We start from the raw sequence: 25553 nt of genomic DNA, 5'->3' as shown, positions 1-25553 counted from the left end.
CTCTCGCTCTGTCTCTATCTCTCTATTTTACCCCGTCTGTGTGCGTGTTTTGGTCACAGCACAATGTTTGTGGCAGCCCGGAGGCAGAATGATGTTTTTGTTAAGGAGGCATTCATAAAAAACAAACAAAAAAACGGCCATAACATTAGGTACCCCTTCACTTCTATCCCAAATCAATAATAACAATTGAATTCTTCCTTGAGAGAATAAAATATCAAATGTGAATAAAATATACATCAATGATAATGAGTAGGATTTCTGCCATTATATCATTGCAACATAAAAAACAATGAAGTTCTCTTGGGGGGGGGGGGGATTAGAGTTTGTAGTAAAATAAAGTTAACCAATAATTTAAAAAAATTTGTATATTGATGTTTTCTATCTTTTTCTGATGTGTGTAAAATGAGTTCAACTGCCGTTTCTGATTAATTGATTTTTGACTGTGTTAACCGAGAAACAACAAACATCCGTTTTCTTAATCGCTTGCTCCTCACAAGGGTTGCGGGGGGTGCTGGAGCCTATCCCAGCTGGTTTCAGGCAGTAGGCGGTCGGGCAGGGAATCACTGACTGTCTCGCGATTCGATTACGATTTTTGGGTCTAAGATTCGATTCAGAATTGATTTTTGATTCTCGATTCAAACAATTTTCGATTCAAAATGATTTGATTGACAAATGATTTCTGCTTCAATTTACAGATATGCAAAAAAAAATTGGTTTGATCTACTCCAGTCTGCTTTGCCAGACAAAATGACAAATAGAGACATTAAAGTGTCTATTTTTGTTTAAACATTTATTAGTTTTGTATTGTAAGTGCCCTTTTTCCACAAAAACAGCATGTGGGCTACAACTGCCCTTTCCCCTTCTTCTTCATTTCTAATTTAAATAAAATCGATTTTTGGATTTTAAACATCGATTCTCAATCTTAATAAATGAGACTCTTAATTCTTTTATGAAGGAAAAAATCACCACCACACGTTAACAGCAGCCCAGAGGTGTAGATTGAGAAGGAGTTGATGGGTATACATCCTGTACTTATATAGTGCATTTTCCTGAGTGAAAACGTAAGACCGTGCTTTTAACGAAACGAGACCAAAGACGACGTGGTCATCCGTTGCCGTGGTTGGTCAAAACAAACGTGCACAAAAGATTCCGCATCGTCCGATCGGCTCCAAGTATTGGACAGCGAGTCCCTCCTTTCCCCAACGCGTCTGCCGAGTGACGTCCCAGATTGATAACGTGAAGAACTTCCTTTGAGTGGCAATCACAATCGTCAATCTGGCTTGTGAGGTTAGCTTTGAGTCCGAGTGGAATACTTCCCACCTTCCTCGAATGCATCATTAAGGAGGACCATCGAACATTTGTGATGGGCAGTCTGAACTGTTCAGACGAATACTTTTGTGTTGAGGAATCGTACGCCGTGTCGACTTGGTCCCATAATGATAAAGTGTTGACTTCTATTATGTCGTGTTGTGCTGCTTGCCAGTGTTGCATTAATTGGATGGTGCGTGAACATGACCAGAAAGGGGTGGAATCACTCAAATGCCCCCCCCCCCCCCTTTTTTTTTTCCTGCTCTCAGGTTTTTGAGGCAACGGAATAAACCCCCCGCTGTTACAATTTGCACTTTTGCCCGTGACAGCTCGCTAACACGGAACCGAGAGCGGAATCGAAAGCTTTTCTTGCGAGCGTCTTTCCTCGCTTTGCGTCGCGTCGCGTATTGGATGCAGGCAGAAAGCGGGCCCAGCTGGGACCCGGGTTGGCGGGGGGGAAGGTGCTGACTCACTTCCCAGGTGGCTGATTTGATATCAAAGCGCGAGACCTTTTTAATCAACTGCTTACTGAGGCGCTTGATTAAGAAGTTGAACACCAAATGAAAGGCGTTTTTTTTTTTTTTTTTAAATTCATCATTCAGAGTCATTTGGCAAACATATAGCGACTCGTCGTTAAGTTGGAGAGATGGCAACGGAAGACGAGCCTTTTGGGCTTTGGAAATTGCTGGAAGGATGGAAATAAAGCCCCAACGTATGAAGTGCTACGTGTATTTACACTCACCAGCCATGTGCATTTTATTTTAATTTTTTTAATAATATGACCTTGGTCAGAAATTTCACCTTCATAAAGATGACATATACATGAATTATTATTGTAATTATTCTCGGAATCGGCATCCTGAAAACGCCAACAGTTTTGTTTCTAAAAAAGAAATTAGGGATGCACGGTATTTTTCAACCGATATGATAAAGTAATCGTTTAGAAAGTGCCGATGTCGATAACTGATAAGTAAGCCGATAACTGTTTGCAAAATTAACTTGCATACAATTGAAATGAAGCTGGTCGATAATTGCCAATAACTATGGGCGGATTTCTCTATTATCTGGTTATCTGTATGAAATCCAATTGGTTGATAATTGCCGATGATTATCGGCAAATTTCTTTATCTGGTTTCTCTGTATGCTATCAAATTGGTTGATAATTGCCAATAATTATCGGCAAATTTCTTTATCAGGTTTCTCAGTATAAAATCAAATTGGTCGATAATTGCCGATAATTATCGGCAAATTTCTTTATAATCTGGTTTATCTGTATGAAATCAAATGGGTCAATAATTGCCGATAATTATCGGCAAATCTCTCTATCTGGTTTCTCTGTATGCTGTTTAGGTCGATAATTGCCGATAATTATCGGCCACCGATTATTATCGTTTATTTATGCCATCACAGCGCCCTCTGGTGGTTAATTCATTGCAGTTTAATTTTAATTAGGCATGTTTTGGGAGAGCCTACGCTAACGCGGGAACGTAACACGTTTGAGTTCCTCCACAAATTGACTTGCGTGCATTACCAAGTTAAGTCCTTCAGACTTATAGAAGATTGTTTATATACATGAAGATTAATGTCTGTACTACAACTATATTTGGGGCAGTTTTCCTAGCTCGTAGCATTTTTTTATTTTTTATTTTGTGCCGCATAAAAACAGGCTTGCCAGCGTTTGAATGTGATAAGAAAAGTGCAATTTCGAACAAGTCCGTATCCCACCATCAGGTTGTTGTGGCAGCTGAATTTATTGTCGACAGCCTAAGGCACACCTGTGCAATAAATCTGTTTCACTGTGGGAAGCAAATGCTACATAGGACAGTTACTGGTTTTCTGATTCACACCCCGGACTCCCTTCAGTACAGTAAAAAAACGGCACATTTCAAAGTTTTTTTATTGCGGGCAGCCGAAGGCACACCTGTGCAATGTTTTTCATCTTGCACTGAAGAAATGCACAAAATAAAAAAATAAAATAAAACAAAGCATTAAAAAACTAAAACTAAAATAATTTCTAAAAAAAACTTTAAAAATTAATTGGAATTAAATAAAAAGTTTTTAAAAAATCAAAACAAAATAAAAACTAATTATAATAAAAATTTAAAAAAATATATTAGGAAAGAAAAATATGAAAAATAGGAGCAAGAACCACATTGGTGCAGATATTATTTTTCTTGATCACAGCAAAAAATAAATGATCTAACCTTGCTGTTCCAATACATTTGGATCAATACAAAGCGACGGAATCCAACAAAACGGGACTCGTGTGATTGATAAATTGGAGTGCGTCACGTCTCCTCTCTCCAAGAACCCTCACAGATATCATCGCTCAAGCGCTTAAACGATTGCCCAACATTGTGATGCTATCGCAGCTTCTCCTCCTGTCAAGCTCCAATATTTCCTGTCGTGGTTATTAAATATCTCCCCGCCGGCAGTGATTTTAATTTTACGCTTCCATTTGTCAAGGAAACGCCGCAGCGTGGACTGAAAAAGAGGAACGAGCGTCCATTGTGACAAATGCTTCCTTTTCCAAATCTGGGACAGGCCGCTGTCGGAAACATTCATGTTATAATTAATAGTCGCTTCATACGCGTCGATGCAATTCAAGAATGGTTGAAAAATACGTTGTCATTTGTAAAATAAATGAAAGAACAATGTCTCAGACCCAAGACCCACAGAATATTGTGTTTTATTTCTATAAAAAAAAAAAAATGGAACCTACCAAAAGAAACAATAGATTTTCTTCTTTCATCATGAAAAAAAAAAGTATAATTCTGTCTGTTTCCGTTGTGCAACAATTAGCATTAGAATATAGTTAAAAATTTTGAATTGTGAGTAATTGAGCTAAATTCAACATGGCCCTGGTTGATCGCTTATACTCTGCTGTCACCTGCTGGCCGTTTATGTAATAACTACCATTTCTTCAACCATTCTTTGCAGTTGAGAGGCTGCATCAAAGCCTTCTGTATGCTCTCGCATTAAAAAAACAAACATATAAATACGTCTTTGGGACAATTAAGAAATTAAAAATATAACGTATTTATACGTTATAAAAAAAAAAGAAAGTAAAATTAATACCCATGAAAGTAATTGGAGGAAAAGGCATGCATTGAAATGTTATCCTAAACGTAAATATATGTGAAAACAAACAAGAAAAAAGAAAATGGCTCACCTGAGGGAACAAACCGTGACAACTTTCAATTAGATGAATTTATTGCGGCGAATATGATCCACACCCAAACGCTGCAGGTCAAAATCTGCAAAGTTCAAACCATATAGTAAAAAAAAAAAAACAATTATAAAGTTACTGCATATTTTTAAAGACATTTAAATTACCCCTAAACAATTATGCAAATAAAAAAAAAAAAAAGTGGCACGGAGCATCAAAATGTGCTGTACTGATTTGATTGTTTAAGTTAAGGGTGCACAAAAAAACAAAACAGTCAACACAATAATGAAAATGGATTTTCCAATTCCAAAAGTGGAGCTTTCGTGAGAATCAAGATAGCCAAGTTGGAGTAGATTTGGCCTAAAAATATCCCCGAAAGCCGAGCGAGCGAGAAGATGACACAAATCCGAAGGGAACCAAATGAGCAAAAACACTCCTCCAATGGGTACAAGGCAGAAAAATAAAAAGTGAGAGAAAAAAAGCGGCGCAATCACGAGCAGGCTCTAAATATGGCGGAACGGCCCGCTCGTTAGCACCTCCCGCCCACAGGTATGACGCCCGAGGTGAGAGGACGCCCGGCTTGTCGTCCGTCGCCTGCGGATATTTGCGGAGCGCCGCGGGAACCAACTCGCTCGAGTGTGCGTGCATGTGTGACGGAAATACGGAACCGAGCGAGCGCTTTTCAAAATGCGCCGAAGGCACAAACTGGTGTTTGGACTTTCATCGCCTCAAAAGAAGGGATGTCACGATATCCAAACATCACGATACGATATTATCACGATATTGTGGGGGCGTTGGCGATATTTAAAAAAAGATTACAATATTGTAAAAAAAAAAAAAAGAGAGCTCATATTAACAAAAAAAAAAGAACAATATTGTGCTTTTGTACATAACGGTGTACAATCGCTAATAATAATATGGAGGCACTTACTTGGTAATGCAAGCACTCATTGAGTGCTTCACAAGCAAATTAGGTTCCCCTTCATCTGACAATTAGCAGATTTCAAACATAGAAGGCCAAAACATCTCTAATGAAAATTAAATTGCACTGATAAACTAGCCACTAGAGGGTGCTAGAACTGCACAAATGGAAATCAATCTGACTTTTTTTTTTTTTTTTGAACAAATGTGTTCCTTTTAAATATTGCGAACATGACGACGACGATATTGTGGCAGTTTTAATATCGCGATATCACGATATTGCCCTTATCGTGACATCCCCACTCAAAAGCGGCAGCTTGGCTTTTTGAAATGCTATCCTAAGTGAATGATGACCTTAGTTCGGACCAACAGTGAGTTGGCTCTGGTCTCATCAGACCGCAACACATTTTCACGTATGCGTTTCCAGTGGAGTGTTTTTTTCTGTGTAAAATAAAACAAATTGTTAGATGATGACATCATTAGCATGTGTGCCTCTCACTGCATTATTTTCTGCAATGTCATTGTTGTGACAAACTTAAGATTTGTGTCACGTACATGCAAGACTTGAATCGTTTCGGAGCATAAACTTGTCAGTCTGACACTTAAAGCGGAAGAAAAAGAAGAAGTCGTGAAACATTCCGAAGCGAGCGACGTGACGGGAGGAAAGATGAAGCTGCAGTAGATGCGCTCATGAAAGAAGATCTTCCCAGCAGACGCGTGTTGCGCTCGGGCCAAATATAAAAGCCGAGCGTCCTCTGGGGACGGGAAAACGTAGATCGGGACGGGACAGACGAGGAGACGGCACGGGCGACTTGTTATCGGATTCTCTCTTTGCTGCCATTATCGCCATCAAACACTCACAGATGCGCTGGATGGTTATTTTTGTGACACGGTGGGCTTTTTTTTTTTTTTGGCCATTTTTCCGAAAGGGAATTTGAAGAGGTGGGACATTTCTCAAAATTGGCAAGAAGTTCGTTTTTAGAGATATTTGGTGAATTAATTGTCAACAACCCTGCCAAATAAAGGATCAAAAAACAATGTCAAGTATATGAAATCAGTCCTGTTAATGCGCTGAAACCACGCCCACTCAACCCATAACTGTCAATCAAATACATCCAATAGTCCTGGAAAAGTGGGTTATTAGTCGTGTCCACACACTTGCTATCGCACTAAACACCATCCGCCCCCTTCACTCTTCCACTCTATCTCTGTGATGTACGTGCACTCAAGGTGGACAACGATGCACTCTAAAATGGCCATGCCAACTAAGGAGTGCAAACCCAAACAAATGTCAATTTTAAAAAACAATCAAAACTAAATCCAATTCATATTTTGACACTTTTAAAGTCTTCATTCCAAATACAAACAAATCGCAATCCGTACAAATAAAGGAAAACAAGTATCAATCCAAATTTATGGTAAATAAAGTAGTCCTCATCCACAACAATTACGGTTTTCCATCCCAATAACCGTCCGCTTTTTCACTTAACTCATTTGCTCCTAAAAAAAAAAAAAAAAAGTATAAATATGTTTTATTTTAAATGTTTTAAGTGTCCCAAAGACGCTTTTATTTAATGCTAGAGCATGCAGAAGGCTTTGATGCAGCCGCTCTACTGCAGAGAACGGTCGAAGCAATGATTATTACAAAAACGGCCAGCAGGTGGCAGCAGAGTATAAGAGATCAACCAGGGCCATGTTAAAACAAGCTGATTTCTCCACAGTTTAAAACAGATTTGTGAATAATGATGAAACGTAGCTATATTTAAATGCCAATTGGTGCAAAACGCAAACAGATAGGAATATCTTTTTTTTTTTTTTTTGCTGATGAAAGAAGAGAGTTTAATCTTTCTTTTGGTAGGTTCCATGTTTTTATAGCAATAGAACGCAATATTCTGTGGGCCTTGCAAAATCAGTCAAAATCCAGTACAACAGCCGGGAGCAAAAGGGGTTGCTTCCGTGAAAATAGCTGGGAGTAAATGAGTTATATGGAAAATGATTTATTTATTATTTTTTATATAAATACTTATGTCTCTGGAGTTCCTGCCTACCCATCAAGTCCAAAATCAATCTTTTGTAATCGGAACCTTTTATTGTTGAATATGTGAATGAGCAAGCTCTTGTTTACATTATTTACCCCACAACATAACATACGTCCACAATATGTCATTCTCTGTTTGCTGTTTCGTTTGACGGTCAACTTGAACCGTGAGCGGCGATAAACGGCTTGAAGAATGGAACAACTGTATATTACGTCAAAAGATGCCACATACAGGAAGTGTTTGGAACGATGTGGCGGCCTCCAGGCGCTCACATGGTCCTTATTAGCAGCGAGCAAACGCTCATTTAGCGGCCAGGCCGGCACAGGATCGAAGATAAGCGAGGGAGCCGTCCGAGTAATCTGTGCGGAAATGAAGATCATTCGAAAAGACAAAAGGAAGGCAGAGGAAGAGATTAGCGAGAGAGATTTTTTATTTTTTTTTGTCTTGGGCCGTTTGGAACATTTTGTGGACATGAGCGATAACAGACCTCCGCTCTCCATCACAAAACGTTTGTCAGCGATTGTGGCATTGTCCAAGTATTTATTTATTCAGTGCAAATTTAAACGGTGGCGGTGGCGCCGTCTGTCATTTCTCAAGGAAAAGTTCTCCTCGGCAAGCAAAATATGAGTAACAAACGTTCAACTCCTTCCTCGCTTTCCATTTCGCAGATCAAAACAGCTCGAACTCTTTGCACTCGAGTAAACAAATACTCTTGAGGCAACCGTAAAAAAAATTGACATTTCACCTCAAATATTAATCAAATAAAAATCTCAATAGTTTTACTATAAGCCAAAAAAAACAAAAACACCTAGTGTGCTTTTATAATATTTTAACTAATATATTTTAACTTCATTAACTATTGTGATTGTATTTGTGGAAATATCACAACAAATTTAAACCGTCAAATATTTATGAAGGTTCTTTTGAGTACCACTTTTCAGTAAATCATCAACAAATGGAACACCTTACCCCAAATAGAAGTCTTGACAAGTTTTACTCTAAAATTAGATAATTCAAACTAGCAGTATTTCATATTTTAGTTATCATGATTTGTGGAAATAATCTGACCACAAATATAAATGTATGTAGCAAATATTTATTGTAAATCAGGCAGCCAACAGAGGACAATTTTGGTCAAGTAAAGACACAGAAGAATTGAGAAAATGATTTATTTTATGAAATTGCTTTCTGTATTAAAAAGAATAATGTTTTATGGTTATTGTAATAATTTATTAAGAGTGTGACAAAAATGATTTTATTTGGAAATCGCTTTTAATTTAGAAGATGTGAGCGCAATCGTTCCACTTTAAAATGTATCTATGTATCAAACCGTCTTATTGGCGAGAGGTATCGTTGAAGGAAATGCCACATTTACTGTACTGACAATTTCATTCATATGTACAATGACAACAAGAAACATACTGCGTCGAACCGAATCTGATTCAAATCGAATCATTCCACTTTTGGATCACATCCATGTTTCGAATCGTCTTTTATTGGAGAGATGCACACTCCTCTTGTTTATGTTTCATGTTTGATTTTTCTTCACGTACAGAACTTTTGCTGAAGCTATGGCTGTTTTTCTGTAAAGTCGAGTTGGAATCTAAATCTCTAGCAGTGGGCATATTTTTCCGATGAGATGATTTCTCCTCCTCCCACAGCGCACCGTCCGTACGCTGCTGGCTTTTTTTAAAATTTTTATTTTTATTTTTTTGATTTATTTTTTTTAATGCGAGCTGCACAGCAGCAACATGCCAAATATCGGCACCGATAATCGGTCTATCACTATTCGATAGTGTCCATCAGAAGCAGTTGGGGGATCGAGCAGGTTGTACTTTGTGATACGCAATCACAGAAGTCATCGTAAAAGGATTAACAAATGCCTGTTGGGAATAAATAAATACAACACAGATTCAATATTTTGGTTGTAAATGTTACTCGGTGCTTCTGATGGCGTTTCAGCTGTGCCTAATGAAGTGTCTGATGAGCGCATTGCGCAAAACCGAAGGAAGTTTCAGGTACATTAGACAAATAAACACAATTAAAGTTTTACAGTCTGCGTGCTTTTTTTCACCTTTCTCCTCTGTCGTCTTTATTTCTATTTCCAGTGGCTGCAATTACAATCAGGAGATAATGAACAAAGTCATTATCACGTCCTCGCCAACTTCTCCCTTTTAAATATCATTCGTTTGAGGAATTGCAGCCAGTCTGAAAATAAAGCAGATTAGCGAGAAATGAAAGAAAAAACAACACGCACGCTTTTAGCCTGGTATAATTACACCTTGGATCCACAACACTGTAATTGCAGGCTCTCTTAATTTAGATTTTTTTGATGATGATTTGATTAGTGTGACTATTCAGTTTATAACTACAATGAGAGGGGAGAGGACACGACAATCAGCTTGTATGTTTAATCCGTGTGCAGGTCAGATAGTATCCAATCCAAATATGAGTTCAGATGGGATCAAACGGATTTAGGCAAAAAGCGTGCGTGCGTGCGTGCAAACAAAGGCGAGCCAGTTTTTATTCTGATCTGGAAAAATATGCCTTTAATCTCCTAGCATGATGTTTTTCTACAAAAAAAAAAAGAGATGACTTCATTTGTAAAATTACACATTCTGACTTCTTATTTAGAGGAAAAAAACCTATTCTGTGCGGAAGCGTATTGCATTCACTTGAAAAAACAAAACAAAACTTTTTCTTTTTTTTTGGGGGGGAGCTTTGTTTTTTTTTTGAGTAATTTTTTTTCCTGTTTTTCTGAATGTTTTTTTTCTGTTTTATATTATCATATATATTTTTTTCTGTCATAAAAAAAAATTCTGAAAAACAGGAAAAGTTTTTTTCCAAAAAACAGAGAAAAAAAAAAATTATTCCACAAAACAGAAAAAAAATATTCCAAAAAACAGAGCACCAACTTCTGTTTTTTTTAGAGTAATTTAGTTTTTATTTTTTTGACCTCTGAACTCCAAGTAACTTGTTGCAGACCATTGACCTGTGTATATATAACTGGATAGCCGATAGCCCATACACGCCAGTGCAAGCCGTTGAAGTCACAGGGCGGCCATCTTGTTACTCCCACGTCGCGTGCAGACTACTGTATAAACTATACGGTATACGTACAGATGAAACGTATACAGATCGTAGGCAGTTAGTATAAGGCCGGAGGCGGGGTCGGGGGGGGGGGGGGGGGGGGGCTTTATGCCGGGATGGTCACTATTTTTTTTTTTAACAAAGAAACAAAAAACAAAACGGAACAAAACACCCACCCCGCCTCCAGCCTTATACTAACTTGCCTCCGAGCTGTATATGTATATGTGAGAGATCCTTAAAGTAAGCTATTTTAAATTAAAAAAGAATAATCATTCCGTAGGTTGTCGTGCCGGTATGTTTAAAAAACAAAAAAAAAAAAAAGGGAATATGAGGCTTGGTAAAGCGCTTTGGACAACATATGGCGTAAATAAAGCGTCATGTCACTTGTTTGTGTTCCTAGAAGAAAAAAAAAGATGCATGTGTGAGTAAACTAGTCAAGGAAAAAGTGACTTTTATGGGGGTGAATAATGATTTTTTATTTTTATTTTTTTTAATTGCATGCCATTTGTTTCGGAAATTCAGTCAGTTTTTTTTTTTTTTTTTTTTTCCCCAAAATTGACCAAAATTAAGGTTTACCATTTAAGACCCTTTTTTTTTTTTTTTTTAGAAAGGAAAATAAATCAAAGAAAAAAAAATCTAATTTTGACAGGCAGAAGAAAATCTTGAATTTTACCTTCTTTTGTGTTTTTTTTTTTTTTTTTTTTTTTTTTTTTTTTAAGCAGTCTGTCAGTTCTTTTTGGTTGCGTGCGTGTGCGTGTTTGTGTGCGAACAGTTCAGTAATGTGAAAGGCAGCGGAGCATCTGCAGCGGGGCATCGCCGACTGGTTCGGGAGCACGGGCGGAATTTTAATGCTGCCAGGTTCACCTCCGTCCTTTCTCCTCTCTCAAAGATACAAGGGCAACGCTGCATTAATCCCGGCCAACACACACACAAACAAACACACGCACACACAACCTCACGTGTCTCTCGGTCGCCATGGCCGCCAAACCTTCCCTTCCATCACGCGCTACGTAATTAAAAAGGCCTATTTAGCTCGGGCGGCAACGTTCTAGTGACACTTCATCTGGAAAAAAACAAACAAAAAACCACGCACTTTTAGTTGCGCTTTAATTGGATCTGGACGTTGACACGAGACTAAACACAAAGACTCATCATGCACGGCACAACACGAGACACACGTTGATTGAATTACAGTCACTCGTTTGTCTAATGTGAAAAGACTGCAAGGAATGATTTATAGCATATGCGATACAGTGAGCCCACATTGATTTATTATTATTATTTTTTAAATTTTTAGTATTTAAATGTATTAAAACATACTTTGAAAAGTATTCTTCCACAATCTTTCTTTGAAAAAAAAATGGGAGACTGCATTTTGACAAAATGAAAAGACTCCCTTGCTCGCACAAACATGTCAAAACGAGTAAATTAAAATTTATATATATCTTGTATAGATTTCCACACTAAAATGTTCAACCAAACTAGTGGTGGTAAAAAAAAAAAAAATCGATTCGGCAATATATCGCTATATTACATCGTGCAATTCATGAATCGATTCAAGAGGCGGCCGATTCGATTTTTAAGCATCCATTTTTGATAGAAAAATATTCACCAAACGTCTTAGGGTTGACACCTTAAGCATGAAATAATGTTATATGAATGCAACATTAAGCCTTAATATTTAATTTCAATGCTGTTCAAACATGAAACGGATTACAACCTGTATAAGACTGAAGTTTCAGATAAATAATACATTTTGTCAACTGAAGTTTTTTTCTTTTTGCTTTCCACAGTTTTGATGCATTCCCGCTTCCTTGGCCCGAGTAAACGAACGGCAAAGACACACGTGCGCACAATTTCATGCGCCGACTCTCCGAGGGGAAATAAGTGCAAATGAGATTCAAAAGCACAAATTCGCCTCCCCCATTTGCTGAAATCACTCCCGACCGACGAGCAAGAAGAAGCGTGCTTGAAAACGAGGCAAGGACGGGATGGTCAGAACGTGAGCGCTCTCCTTTACGAAGAATTGTTTCGTTCATCTTACAAGATGCATGGCAATTAGCAATTAGTCCTGAGGATGTTTTGTACCAAACGAGATCCCAGTTACAATTTGTGCCTCCTAAAAAAAAAAAATAATTAGTCATTTCTATGAATTGGAGGAGCAAGTTATGCAAGTCTCAGTACTTTTACCTCAGTATTATAGCGTAAGTACTTTACCACCTCCGTTAATTGATCACTTGATCCACTGTGTCATGTTGTACCCAAACTGGGTCAAAAGACAACGTATTGATTGGCTAATTGCTAAAGAGGTGTTTCCCTGCCTCTATTTCCGTAGGTTGCCATGGGAAGGCCGTTATTGAGCCACTAATGGTTGCCGGAGGTGTCGTAAAAAGGCCTCATGTCAAATCACACGAGACGAGCAGAAAGCAGGCAGGTGTCAGGTGAGCAGCGTGATCAATAAGCTTTTATTGTTTGTTCAGAGCGCGAGCGAGCCCGTGTTGGGGAACTAATGCACGCCAAACGCCAGTCAATACGCACAGCAGCTGCTCTGGATAAAAGGCAGTGGTGGCCACTATGGAAAACTGTTTTGAGCATTTCGTTGAGATCTTTGATATTTAAGGTCTAGACCAGGGGTGGCAAACTGCGGTCCTCGAGGGCCGGAGTCCTGCAGGTTTTATAGATTTCCCTACTCGAAGTGCAGCTGATTCCAATTAACAGGCTCGTTATCAGGATTCTGCAGCGCTTGCTGATGAGCTGATCATGAATCAGCTGTGTTGAAGAAGGGAAATATCCAAAACCAGCAGGAATGCGGCCCTCGAGGACCGGATCTCGCCACCGCTGGTCTAGACACTAGAACGGTGCTCTCTTTGGGTTTGATTCACGAATTGCCGCAAACTTGATTGCCCACACTGATGTGGAAGCTTGTCAGTCTACTAGTATGCTGACCAGGTTTATCATAGTTTTGGAATTTTCATTATTAGTAGGTTTTATTTTGTTTGGACTTTTGTTTTTAAATTCAGATTTAAATCATTTTTAGAGCAAGTTTATTGATTATTTTTTTAAATTTTTTTAGAAAATACTTTGTTTTAGTTTAGTTTTTATTACATGTAGTATTAGCTTGATTTAATTTTTATAGACCGTCTAGAAAAGATCACTATGTATTGTATAATAAAATAAATTAATGATGAATTGACCGTTTTCTCTTTTATAATTAGTTTTAGTTATTTAATTAGTATTTGTGTTCTGTAAAGCGCTTTGTGACAGTTCAGGCTGTTTGAAAGCGCGATATAAATAAAGTTGAGTTGAGTTATAAACATAAAATTTTTCAGCTAGTTTTCACTTATTATTTTTAAAGCATTTTATTTGTGTTCATTAAAATATTTTTTACAATTTTAGTTTTTAATTATTTTTTTAGGGTTTCATGATCTATAATAACCTTAGTGGGAGAGGACGCACTTAAGACAGGCCTCACACGGGGCACCAACCACGTTCATTTTCTTATATAGTTTTAGTTAGTTTTATAAATGCTAGTTTTCAGTTTCTTCTAATTTTTTTTATGCATTTTTATTTTTTCAGTTATATTTTTGATAATTATTTCATTAGTTTTCATTAACTATAATAACCTTGGTGCTAAATGATCATACTCTTGTGCATAAATAGTTCACTTGTGCATGCTAGACATAAAAGAATATAGACGAAATGCCCAAATGACTTTCCATATGCCGACGCCTTAAGCCGAGCAATGTAAACACTTAAAAGGAGGAGAGTACCGTAAGTGATAATTGTGAAGGTGAGACTTTTCTAAAGGCCGCTGTAGATAAGAGCTGGAGGTGGCGAGTGGGCTCGCAAGAAAAGAGCGAGTACGGTGAGGGAATGATAATGGAAAGTAGGAAATGGACCTCAGAGGAGGGATATTGGAAAGAAGATTGAAGCTGGCGAAGAGGCCAAGAGAATTGTGGGCTGAACGCTGCGGAGGATTGAGAGGCTTGGAACAAAACAAAAAAAAGAATAATACAAAGAGAATGTGTCGTGCAGAAAAGTGAGGACTGTTTTTTCAAGCCATTTTACTTTTGTGTCCAGAAAACGACAGGATTGTATTTTATCGAGGATCATTTTGTCTTATTCTCATGTTCATTAGGTTTGGATTCAAAATTGCCTCAATTGTTCACAACAGACATTCACTAACCTGAATTGTGCCATCATCAATGGAAGCTGGAACAAAATAATCGGCTTATTATTATTATTATTATTATTATTTATTTATTTTTTTATTGTAAGAAGTACACAGGGCACTTTTCAAATGTTGCGACTAAAAGTAAAAAGTTGTCAGAAAAATTAAGGCTTAAGTAAAATGTCAAGTCTACCAATGTGCAATAACACATCACAAATTATTTTTTCGATTGAAATGAACATATATACAGACATAAGGATAATATTATGACAGTATTAACAGTATTAACACCTCTTCACATAAGATAATGTTTGCCTGTGAGTGTTCAAATATCTGTTGCTTAAAGGGTTGCTCGCAACACAAACACTATTCGTTAGCCGGTCTATAGCATTTTACATTGTTGGTTAGCATTAAGCTAATCGAACCTTTTCTGAGGAAAAGCTACGGGCTTGTTTGAAATACACAAAATGTAATTGTCTTTTTTTATTTTTTATTTATTATTATTATTATTAATTAATCAATTAATTAATTAATTAATTTATTTATTTATTTCTGCCAAACTGCTACTTGTTGCGAGGTGAGTTGAGTTCACAATGCCACCATGGAGGGCTCGTATGTTGAACATCTCGTGCGTCGTCTCGCTTGTATCTCAAGGCGCCGTCATATTGCCCTACAAACGGCTCTCGCCATGATAACGCATTTGCAGTTGCACGCCAGCCGTGAAAGTAAACAACGGAGACGAGCAAAACGGCGGGACAAGCGAGCGGAACAATGGGGCTTCAATTCAAAGACGTGTCGCTGATTGAAGGCAACGTCGCCCGCTGCTCAAAAGGAACACGCAGTGAAAGCGTGTGCACGCGTTGTTCCCATGAAAAAACAAAAAAACAAAGAACCAAAACAGGTACACTACCTGTGGAGACTCAATTAGAAAGCCATTAGTCACCGGCAGACAAGAGGCCTAATTGCCGCCTCGGGGGGATTCACACGCGTTCCTGCGCAAGGACGACAACACCCCACGACATCCATCATGCTTTTCTCGCGTTTCTCCACTCTGCTGCTCATCTTATTGTCAACCGCGGCTGTCGTTGCTTCATGTATTCGCGTTCCCTGTCAGGGATGAATCATAATAAAAGATTGGAGCAATTATTTTTGCTGTCGTTTTTTGATGGCAGATGGGAGACAAAAAGATTCTTATCATTTGTAGACAAAAAAAGAAAGGTTTGTCATGTGACTGCTTAACCTCGAAATGTGAAATTTAGCATATTTTTATAGTTATATATTTTTGATAACGCCTTATTTAGAAAAATAAAATGCTGTACTATTTGGCTCTTACGTCCCAATGGCTAATTTACATGATAACCACTCCACACCGAGTTTCTTCGCTCTTGAGTAGAAGGCTAGGCTGGGTGAAGATCCAAAGCCACTTTCAAGCAACTGTCAGAATATACACTGTTTGAAAGACTATCATACAGAAGTATCAGTTCTATACTTTCACATTTACATACAAATTTTCCTCCACAGAGTTTCTCGACATAACAACTAGGCTGGGGGAAGATCCAGAGCCACTTTCAAGTGACACCTAGAGTCAGAAACGCTATCAAGGAGAAGGCGCTATCATGCATAAACGTCCGCATCAACCACCGGTGCGATTCCCGTTTTATCACGTCAAAAGGTAAGCAGAGCTGCAATGAGTTTTGGTGGATTAGAGTTACTTCTGAGTTACTTGATTGCTCGGTGAAGTTATTGACGCGGTGCCATATTGAAGGATATTGTTTGGTGACGTGTCGATGTGCGAAATCCACAAAGTGTAGTCTACGAAGTGCTGCCTCCATGAATGAAAATTGTCCTTACGGGTGAAAACATGCCACAGACATGATGTAAAGAACCCTTTTTCCAGCAAAACAAAACAAAATGCAGTTCTTTTTCTCATTTGAAGTCATTTATGGAGAGTACAAATTTGTAGACATAGACCGACGGTGGATATAAAAAGTCTACACACCCCTGTTCAAAGTTTTTGTGACATAAAAATAAATAATTTCAAAACTTTTCACTGGAAGAAAATGTATAAGTGAGGGGAAGTGAAAATAACAGAGATAATGTGGTTAGTTTTGCAGGACCTTGAACAGTACGCACAACCAGCGTACGTATGGTGCGGCCTTCAAAAAAAAAAATAAAAAAAAAAACTGTGCCGAGGATGAGAAAGGCTTGCGAACATCAAACGTGGCCGCCCGTCAATTCTCCACACTTGGCTGGCGGAGTGCGGTCTAGACGCAAGCTGTCAGGCCCGCAGCCTTTGAGACGATGACGTCAGCAAAAACCAACGTAAGCTGCAAAAAGTGGGTCATATTTTACATCTCGCTGCGCGGCACACAAGCAATGCAGCAATACCAGCTAATGTGAGGATTTCAATTCTCTTGGATAACGGAAAAAAAAGAAAAAAAAAAAAAAAAAAAACTCGACATGCTGCAGGATGAAATGGTGTGCGTACTTGAGCGTTACAATTCATTTGTTCAAAGGCAAATTTAAAATGAATTATATTAATAATCATTTTCCATGAACTGCACTTCAGACAGTTGTACTAAAAGTGAGACAACTATACTTGAATAAAGTGTCATGGGTGTGCTATAAATATATTTGACTTGCTTAGCCATATGTGAAGAGGTGGAGAAACTCTTCAAATTTAACCTTTTATAAGCACTAAATAAATAGATACGTCACCTTTACACATTTTTCCACATTTTGATGGAAAACAAATGCTGCTTGCGTGTGTTAGTGGCGACGTAAGATGGCCGCCGGTGGCTTCGCTTCTTTCAACGGTGAGTAAGCGGCAGTTGACAGTCCAGTTAGATGTAATCCGACTCAACTAGCTTAAATATTTCTGCTTTCATCGTTGTGTGAACTAAGCTTTAAAGGGACATCTGCATGAAAAATCAACTTTTTGGTGCTTTTAGCCGTGTTAAAATGCTAATTCCTCACCAAAAAACATGACGGAAGCGGTGTTTTCCTCCATTCCCCCCTCTCTAAGAAATTCTAGGTTATTCTGCTCTCCAAACACCAGCCCCTCCCAACCTGAGAAAACGAGCGAGTGCTCACTTTATGACATCATAAAGTGCAGACCCAACCCCACACCGCCTCTGCGGACTAAACACATGCCCACTTTCTCTGAGACCTCCATTGGATAGTGATAAAAAAGTAGCCTTGATCAGCAAACATTCTGTCCAAATGAATTCAAAGCAATCAATTATCCTTCACGTTTGCAATACCAAAGTGTAATAACAATTGGCTGTCTTAAAATCTATTCTGGCAGACACTTGTGTAAACTACAAGTAAAAACATTTGCACTCTTGAACCTAACTGAACAAATAATATAGTGGTTAGTGTGCTCACTTTATTAGCAGCATGTCCCTGGTTCAAAACCAGCTTACGTGTTTTTTTCCTCTCTCTTCGTCTCTCTCCTCCACTCCTCCTTCACGATTTCTTGCGCCAAGGAGCCATTTTGTTTCAAATGTTTATTGAAAAATTGATGGCGTGCTCAACAGCAGCTCCAACAGCAGAATGCAGTCGGCTCGCCGGGGGCGCGGCAATCACGGGGAGAGGCGGAGTTTTACTGAACCGGGCGCCGTTCTTCCGCATTACAAAACTAACCAGCAAAGCACCTAATATTTCATAAAAAATTACATCACCATGGTGTCAAAGGTAAAATGTAATCATTATATGTCTAACTTTTGGAAGGGCTTAAAATACAAAACGTTAGTCTACGTCTCTTATGTTCAAAAGGCACTGACGCTGATGTCGGTTGCTGTGAATAACTTTTGGATAATAGCGTTGTTTGCCATTTCTCGATGGATTCAAAGTCGATCAAAACAAGAACAAATTGAGTCTCTTTTGTTGAGTGCCAACTTGCACTGTTTTACTCCCATCCCGGCCGGCTCTGTTAGTCTCATTTGCCGCAATTACGATTCAGATTTATTTTTTATTTTTGCTTTCAAGTGGCACAATTTGCGATACGCGTCATCGGACGTCTCCATTTTCTTCTTCGCTTCTTCTGCGTTTTAGCCCGTCGATTTAAATTTCTTGGGTTTATGCTCGCAATTTCCAAGGCAATTGTGATACCGTCACGCGTTGCAATATTCTTCCCTCACTGGCATCGAATACAAAGACAGAAAAAAAAAAAAAGATGACAAGATTGTCAGCTTCTTCTCTCATCCGGCTCACGTGACACGAGCGGTGCCGCTTCGCGTCGCGGCGAGAACAATCGCGGTGAAAAATAACAGGACGACTGGTGTCATCTGACCATGGCGCTGCCGGTTGAGACATGAAGCGGCTTCCCAAAAAAAAAGAAAAAAGAAAAGAGGAGCGAGCTACTGATACAAATTCAATACCGTGGCCTTCAACTTTTTGATCAATTCCTGGCCGTTTGCCACCCTCCACAAATGACTTTTCTTCTTCTCTCACTCACTCTCTCTTTCCGTGGCTTACTTTCCAAGAATTAATTAAGTTCTTTAGTAAATGAATTTTGTTGACAACTGGTGAACCATTCGAAAGAGATTGCGTTCCGAACCAGCGGATGCAATTTGTACAGAATGCTAAACGGCTGACAAGAAACTGAAATATGCTGTGAAAAGAATTGAATTGAAGTTGGAGTGGTTTGAATCGGCGATCACAGGAGGGTCACGTCCATCCTCACATTCTAAACTGATTCTGACAAATTGTTGCGATTGAAGAAATTACTAATTCACTAGACACACACACACACACACAAAAAAAAAAAAGCAATTGGGGTCTTTATTGATCTCAAAAAAGCCTTTGATACGATTAACCATTCCATCTTAGTAAATAAATTGGAACAATATGGGATTCGAGGAGTTGCTGGAGACTGGATTAGAAGTTATTGAAAAGAAAGGTTACAATATGTTAAAATGGGGCAACACATATCTGGAAAACTTGGCATTGCTTGTGGTGTTCCCCAGGGATCCATATTAGGGCCAATATTATTTGAAATGTACATTAACGACATCTTTAATGTGTCTGTTTTTTCTGAAGTTTTCGCAGATGACACCAATATATTTTATAGTAGTAATAATTATGGCCCGACTGACTTAATCGACTGCCGATTATAATCGGCCGATTATTGGCCTTCAAACATCGGCCAATTGGGCCAAATGGCCGATTACTACAGTTATCGAAGAAAAGGGAACTTTCCGACGCTGTGAAATTACCTTCAATGCACCATTTTGCTTGCGTAGCATTAGCAAATAGCAGGTGTATATATATTATATATATTTAATAAATAATCGGCAGATTAATCGGCAATCGGTATTTTTTTCTGCCGAAAATCGGTATCGGCATCGGCCTAAAAAAAAAAGCATATCGGTCGTGCACCAAGTAATAATTACAATGAGCTTGTTAGCACTGTGAATAACGAACTTAATAAAAATTAAAAAGTGGATGGATATGAATAAATTATCGTTAAGAATTTTACATTAAAAAATGGCTCCAAACGATTACTCGATTATTAAAATAGGTGTCTGTTAATTTGGTAATCGATTACTTGTCATTTAATCAATTTTGACAGCTCTACTGTCCAAAACCAAGTTTGAATTGCTTTAGAAATATGAAAGGAGTAAAAACGTCAAAAGAAAGTGGGGAGAATAACATTTGATTTTAGAGATTAACACGCGTGAACGAGGAAGGAAGATTTTCTTGTGAAAATCTCAAGAGTGAGCGCTTGGATTGCACGCATTATGACGGACATCTGATGTGCGATCGAGTGCAGACCGGCCGGCCTTTTGTGTTGATGTGCTTCCACTCTGTCCAAGCAAACGCTCTTCTTTTTCATCTTCCTCTTCTTCTTGTCTGCCCGCATTGTGCTGGCAAGATGGCTTGATAGAGACATGCATTATTCATCCACGTGTCCTTTCTGTCATTGCGGATGTGCGCGCGAGGCGCAGAGGGGCGCGAAGCCCGACGACAATCAATCAATCGGGGTCAGACGCGCGACACAATGGGATATGTTAATTGAACGTCAGCGGATGCAAATGGAAAAATGCGCGGCGGCGGGCGTATACTTAAAAGTTCACGTGGATTCGTTTCCAGGAATTGCACAAAAAACACCTGTGTCGCACATGACGACTTTCCACCGTGATTTCATGCTTCTATTCATCATGTGAGCTACCAAAGACATCCCATTTAGCAGTCAGAACTTTTTGTGTTGCTCCCTGCGCCGTTCCACTTTCGTATGGTGTTCCACAGGGTTCAATTTTGGGGCCTCTGCTCTTTTTGTTGTTTTTGCAGTTCCTAGGTTCCATCTCAACAACAAAAAAAAGTGATATTTCCTTTCACTGCTATGTGGATGACAGACAGATTTACTGTATGCTCGGACTTTTTCGTCATTAACTCATTCACTGGCAGCCATTTTGACTGAAGCAACCCCCTTCGCTCCCGGGTTTTTTGCTGGATTATTTTTTACCGATTTTGCAAGTCCCACAGAATATTGTGTCCTATTGCTATAAAAACATGGAACCTACCAAAAGAAAGATTAGAGTCTCTTCTTTCATCAGGAGAAAGAAGTATATTTGTATCTGTTTCCGTTTTGCAGCAATTAGTATGAGAATGTAGCAAAGTTTCCTCATTATTCACATTCCTGTTGAAAACGCTGGCAAAAAGAGCTTGTTGCAACGTGGCCCTCTTATACTCTGCTGCCGCCTGCTGGACGTTTTTTGTAATAACTACCATTGCTTTAAGCCACCTCTTCATGTCAGAAGCTGCATCAAATGCTTCCGTATGCTCTTGTATAAACGTAACGTGTTTGGGAGTAAAAGGACAAAGTATCTAAAAACGTATTTACACGTTTTTGGGTTTGAATGCGTTAAGGCCACTTTTGTCCTGTCTGGAGGAAATCAAACCTTGGATGAATTTCAATGAAAAGACAACAGAAGTTTGGTCCCAGTGCCCCAACCCCAATAATAAAAAACTAACAAACTATGAACTGATGGTTCAATGTACTAGTGTGAATTGTGGAGCAGGTCTGGACCTGATTCCCATTTTAAACTGTAAGAGCTTTCTTGCACACAAGTGAGAGATAGACTTGTAGAATATTGACGTGTCACCGTGTGCTCTCTTGACAAGATGAAAGGGGGGGGGGGGGGGGGAGCCGATGGTTGTCACAGATTGAGGAGGCAACCTTGTTCTGCAGGTGATGTCGCACATCTGGAGCCGTCAAAGGCCCGCGAATACACTCTGATCCTGTCAGCGAGTGTTTACCCCCCGAAGCTAGAGAGACGGACAAAAATTGCTGGAAACAATTCTCTGTATGATGCACCGCAGCTCGTCTTTTCCTGTTCAGGATGACGGGAAGCTGAAGCTTCCACTTGACTGACCTCCCTCACTGGACAATTTCGAGCATCTTTTTGGACCGTGGGAGGAAGCTAATGTATGTGGACACAGCCAACAACAAAAAAAAAAAGCACAGGAAGACCCTTGCTGAGATTACAACCTCAAATCTCTCAAAGTGGAGGCAAGTTTATTTACATAGCCTTTAACTCGTTCACTCCCAACCATTTTCACCCCTTTGCTCCCTGCTGTTTTGCTCGATTTTGACTGTTTTTGATTTTGATTCATCAGGTTAAAAAAAACAACTATATTTCTATCTTTGTATCCTTTTTGCAGCAATTAGCATTAGAATATAGCTCAGTTTCATCATTATTCACAATTCTGTTCAAAACTGTGGGGGGAAACGGCTTGTTGCAACATGGCCCTGGTTGATCTCTTATACTCTGCTGCCACCTGCTGGCCGTTTTTCTAATAACTACAATTGCTTCAACCGTTATCTTCAGTTCAGAGGCTGCATCAAAGCCTACAGTATGCTTTAGCATAAAAAAAACAAACGTATAAATACGTCTTTGGGACACTGGTAATGGTTAAAATAGAACGTATTTATACGTCTTTGGGAGCAAATGAGTTAATCACAAAAGAGTCTCAAAGCGTTTCACAGACACACACAGTTCACGAAGATCAATGACATCCTCTGGTATAGACACCACATCTAGGCAGCAAAACAAAAACAAAAAAAGATGAAACTTTTGAGAAGGGATCACAGATGGCGCGATTGCTCAGGTTGCAACATTCATCACATGATACGCTACAATGTTAGTTCAAACAGCACGATTGGCCAATAAGTGAAATGATGCGCTACAGGTAGAATCTTTCCGGGGAAGTTGATTTCCTTGGAACCTGTTCCATGCAGGATCCATACAGGAACAGCTTCACTTTGTTTGTTTTTTTGCCACCTGACTTCCTCTTTGGACTGCAGAGGGGAAGCGGCAGTAAAACAGGCCCAAATCTAGATGTCATAGAAATTGTGATTTAAATATATCTTCAGAGATGCTGTTCAAATTTCCATCCATCTTCTACGCTTATACGAAGTTGGGTCACGGGGGGGGGGTAGCAGCTTTAGGAGGGAAACCCAGACTTCCCTCTCCCCAGCCACTTCAACCAGCTCCACCGGCGGGATCCCAAGGCGTTCCCAGGCCAGCCGAGAGACATGGTCTCTCCAGCGTGTCCTGGGCCTCCCGCCGGTGGGGCATGCCCGGAACACCTCCCCAGGGAGGCGTCCAGGAGTCATCCGAACCAGATGCCCGAGCCACCTCAGCTGGCTCCTCTCACACCGCGGAGGAGCAGCGGCTTGACTCCGAGTCCCTCCCGGATGAGCGAGCTTCTCAGGGAGAGCCCGGACACCCTCATTTCGGCCGCTTGTATCAGGGATCTTTGTTCTTTCGGACCCACAGCCCGTGACCATTGGTGAGGGTGGGAACGTAGATCGAGCGGTAAATCGAGAGCTTCTTTCTTCACCACGACGGACCGATACAGAGTCTGCAAGTTGGCGCTTTTGTGTCTGTTTTCAATGTTTCCGTACTTTTTGCACAACCTTCTGCTCAAGGTACAGTTGTGAATTTTTTTTTTTAAAGTTATCTTGGTCTCATGATGCCAAAATGTGCACAGCATAATGAAGAAGACTGTTTAAAATTATTCTCATAGCGCCACAAAATCTATTTGTTCAAGTCATAGATCAAATCCCTGTTGTGAATTCAGCTCCTTGTTGTGCGCAAAAAAAAAAAAAAAAAAAAAAGTCCTGAATCATGGAAGAGTTTGACAAGCACGTTCAAAAGTTTAGGAAGGTCAAACGAAGTTCACCTGGTGAGAAACGGCACGTCTTTGTTTTGGTCATAAATTTCATTGGATTGCCGCACCTAATGAAGCGTCCGATGTAAATGTAAACAAGATGACTCATAAATTGCCAAGAAGACACCAAGTGATAAAAAGTCAGCGATCTCTGCGCCGTGAGGTCTTCACGTTCCCCTCACAAGCGCTGATTAACACGCCAGCCCGCTGCATTAAATATAAGCTCGCCATTATCTATTGAACAGCCTCTGAAAGCTATTACGCGCCGCTAACGTTTTTCAACCCCCCAAAAAATTGCTCCGCTTAATATTCTGCCGCATTCTGAAGACGGAACTTGATAGAAAACACGATGATTGGGGGAGGGGTAAATGTAATTATGAATTTCAAACAAAAAGGACGGCGGCTGCGAAATTGGGCCTTTTTTTTTTTTTTTTTTTTAAAGCCCTCATATGTTCCCTATTTATCCCCAAAGTCAATTTTGTGGCTAATGGCTTCATTACCGGCGTCATGCTTGAGTGGGAGGCCGTCGCTGATAAAAAGTCACGCGGGAGTTGAAGCGCTTAAGCCGCTCGAGCTCACTCGCATCTCTCCGCTTCTGTTTCCAAAGTCGCCTTTGACCAATTATTTATTTATTTTTATTTTTTGTGTGTCTCAAAACGTTAAGGTGACCCCACGTCAAGTCAACCGAGAAGTCCCGAGTTACCTCAGTTACTCTTTTGGGCTCTGTGCAAAAAAAAAAAAAAAGATTTCTTGCAAAAGGTCCAGCCTGGCACCATGGCTTGCTGCTGCATACAAATGGCCGCTGATTTTTTTATTTTTATTTTTTTTGCTTCCCAGTCTTGTCATTGTGCATTCCGGTTCTGTTCTCATGCTGTCACCCGGCAAAAGAGATGAGCCGCTACGTGAGGCGGTGCAGCAGAGCGCCGGCAAAAGTTCAAACTTTGTTTTCATGCGGAGCAGTAAACATTTGTCACAAAGCCAAGTAACCGAATCAGCAACTACGCTACCGTTTATACCAAATGAGAATATAAAGGCAACATTTTTTGTTTTTGCCCCTGGAACTCAGACCTAAGTTTTTTTGTGCGTATCAAAAAAAATCTACTTCTCTTAAATATTCTCTAATAATGTTTAAAGTCAATGTTACCGAGCACTTCTCCTTTGCCAAAATCCTCTATCCACCACATCAAGATGCTGATTAAAACAGGTGTCTGTTACGCTGCCCGCAATATAATATTTTTTGTTGCGCATTTACCAGTGGCGAGCGGCGACTTTTTCAAGTGTCCGCAAGGGCGCGAGCTGAAAATTTTGTTTCATTGTAATTTCATATGCAATGACCTCATTTAGAAGAGATACAATGCTGCCATCTGCTGGCCATAGATAGTGTTTTTAATTCCACAACTCATTGACCAGGCAGCGCGTGCTGCACTTAGACGGTGAAAAAACAAAACAAAAACAAAAAAGACGGAGTTGACACCATTTAACGTTTATGGCAGCATATGTCGTGATTCGGCGGTCAAAGAGTTAAATATTAGGGGTGTTAAAAAAAATCGATTCGGCAATTAATCGCGATGTTACATCGCGCAACTCTCGAATCGATTCAATAGGCGGCCGAATCGATTTTTAAATATCCATTTTTAATGGAAAAAAATATTCACCAAAACGTCTTCGGGTTCAC

General features: G+C 39.5%; 1 protein-coding gene across 13 annotated transcripts in view; it reads left to right on the top strand.

Annotated features, from left to right (window-relative positions):
* Positions 1-25553, top strand: part of LOC144016468 (G-protein coupled receptor 22-like) — a 66303-nt gene that overhangs the window by 3148 nt on the left and 37602 nt on the right. For 10 of the 13 annotated variants that reach the window (XM_077517648.1, XM_077517645.1, XM_077517657.1 and 7 more), the window contains 3 exons: positions 12321-12529; positions 12863-12968; positions 16220-16370. In XM_077517648.1, coding sequence (XP_077373774.1) covers positions 16315-16370 — 56 coding nt within the window. In that variant the 5' untranslated portion in view covers positions 12321-12529; positions 12863-12968; positions 16220-16314. The remainder of the gene's footprint in view (positions 1-12320; positions 12530-12862; positions 12969-16219; positions 16371-25553) is intronic. The other 3 variants (XM_077517649.1, XM_077517650.1, XM_077517651.1) reach the window with 3 other exon arrangements.

This window comes from Festucalex cinctus, chromosome 3 (assembly GCF_051991245.1).
Source record: "Festucalex cinctus isolate MCC-2025b chromosome 3, RoL_Fcin_1.0, whole genome shotgun sequence".
Taxonomy (NCBI): domain Eukaryota; kingdom Metazoa; phylum Chordata; class Actinopteri; order Syngnathiformes; family Syngnathidae; genus Festucalex; species Festucalex cinctus.
This window is presented reverse-complemented; position numbering and strand designations above follow the sequence as displayed.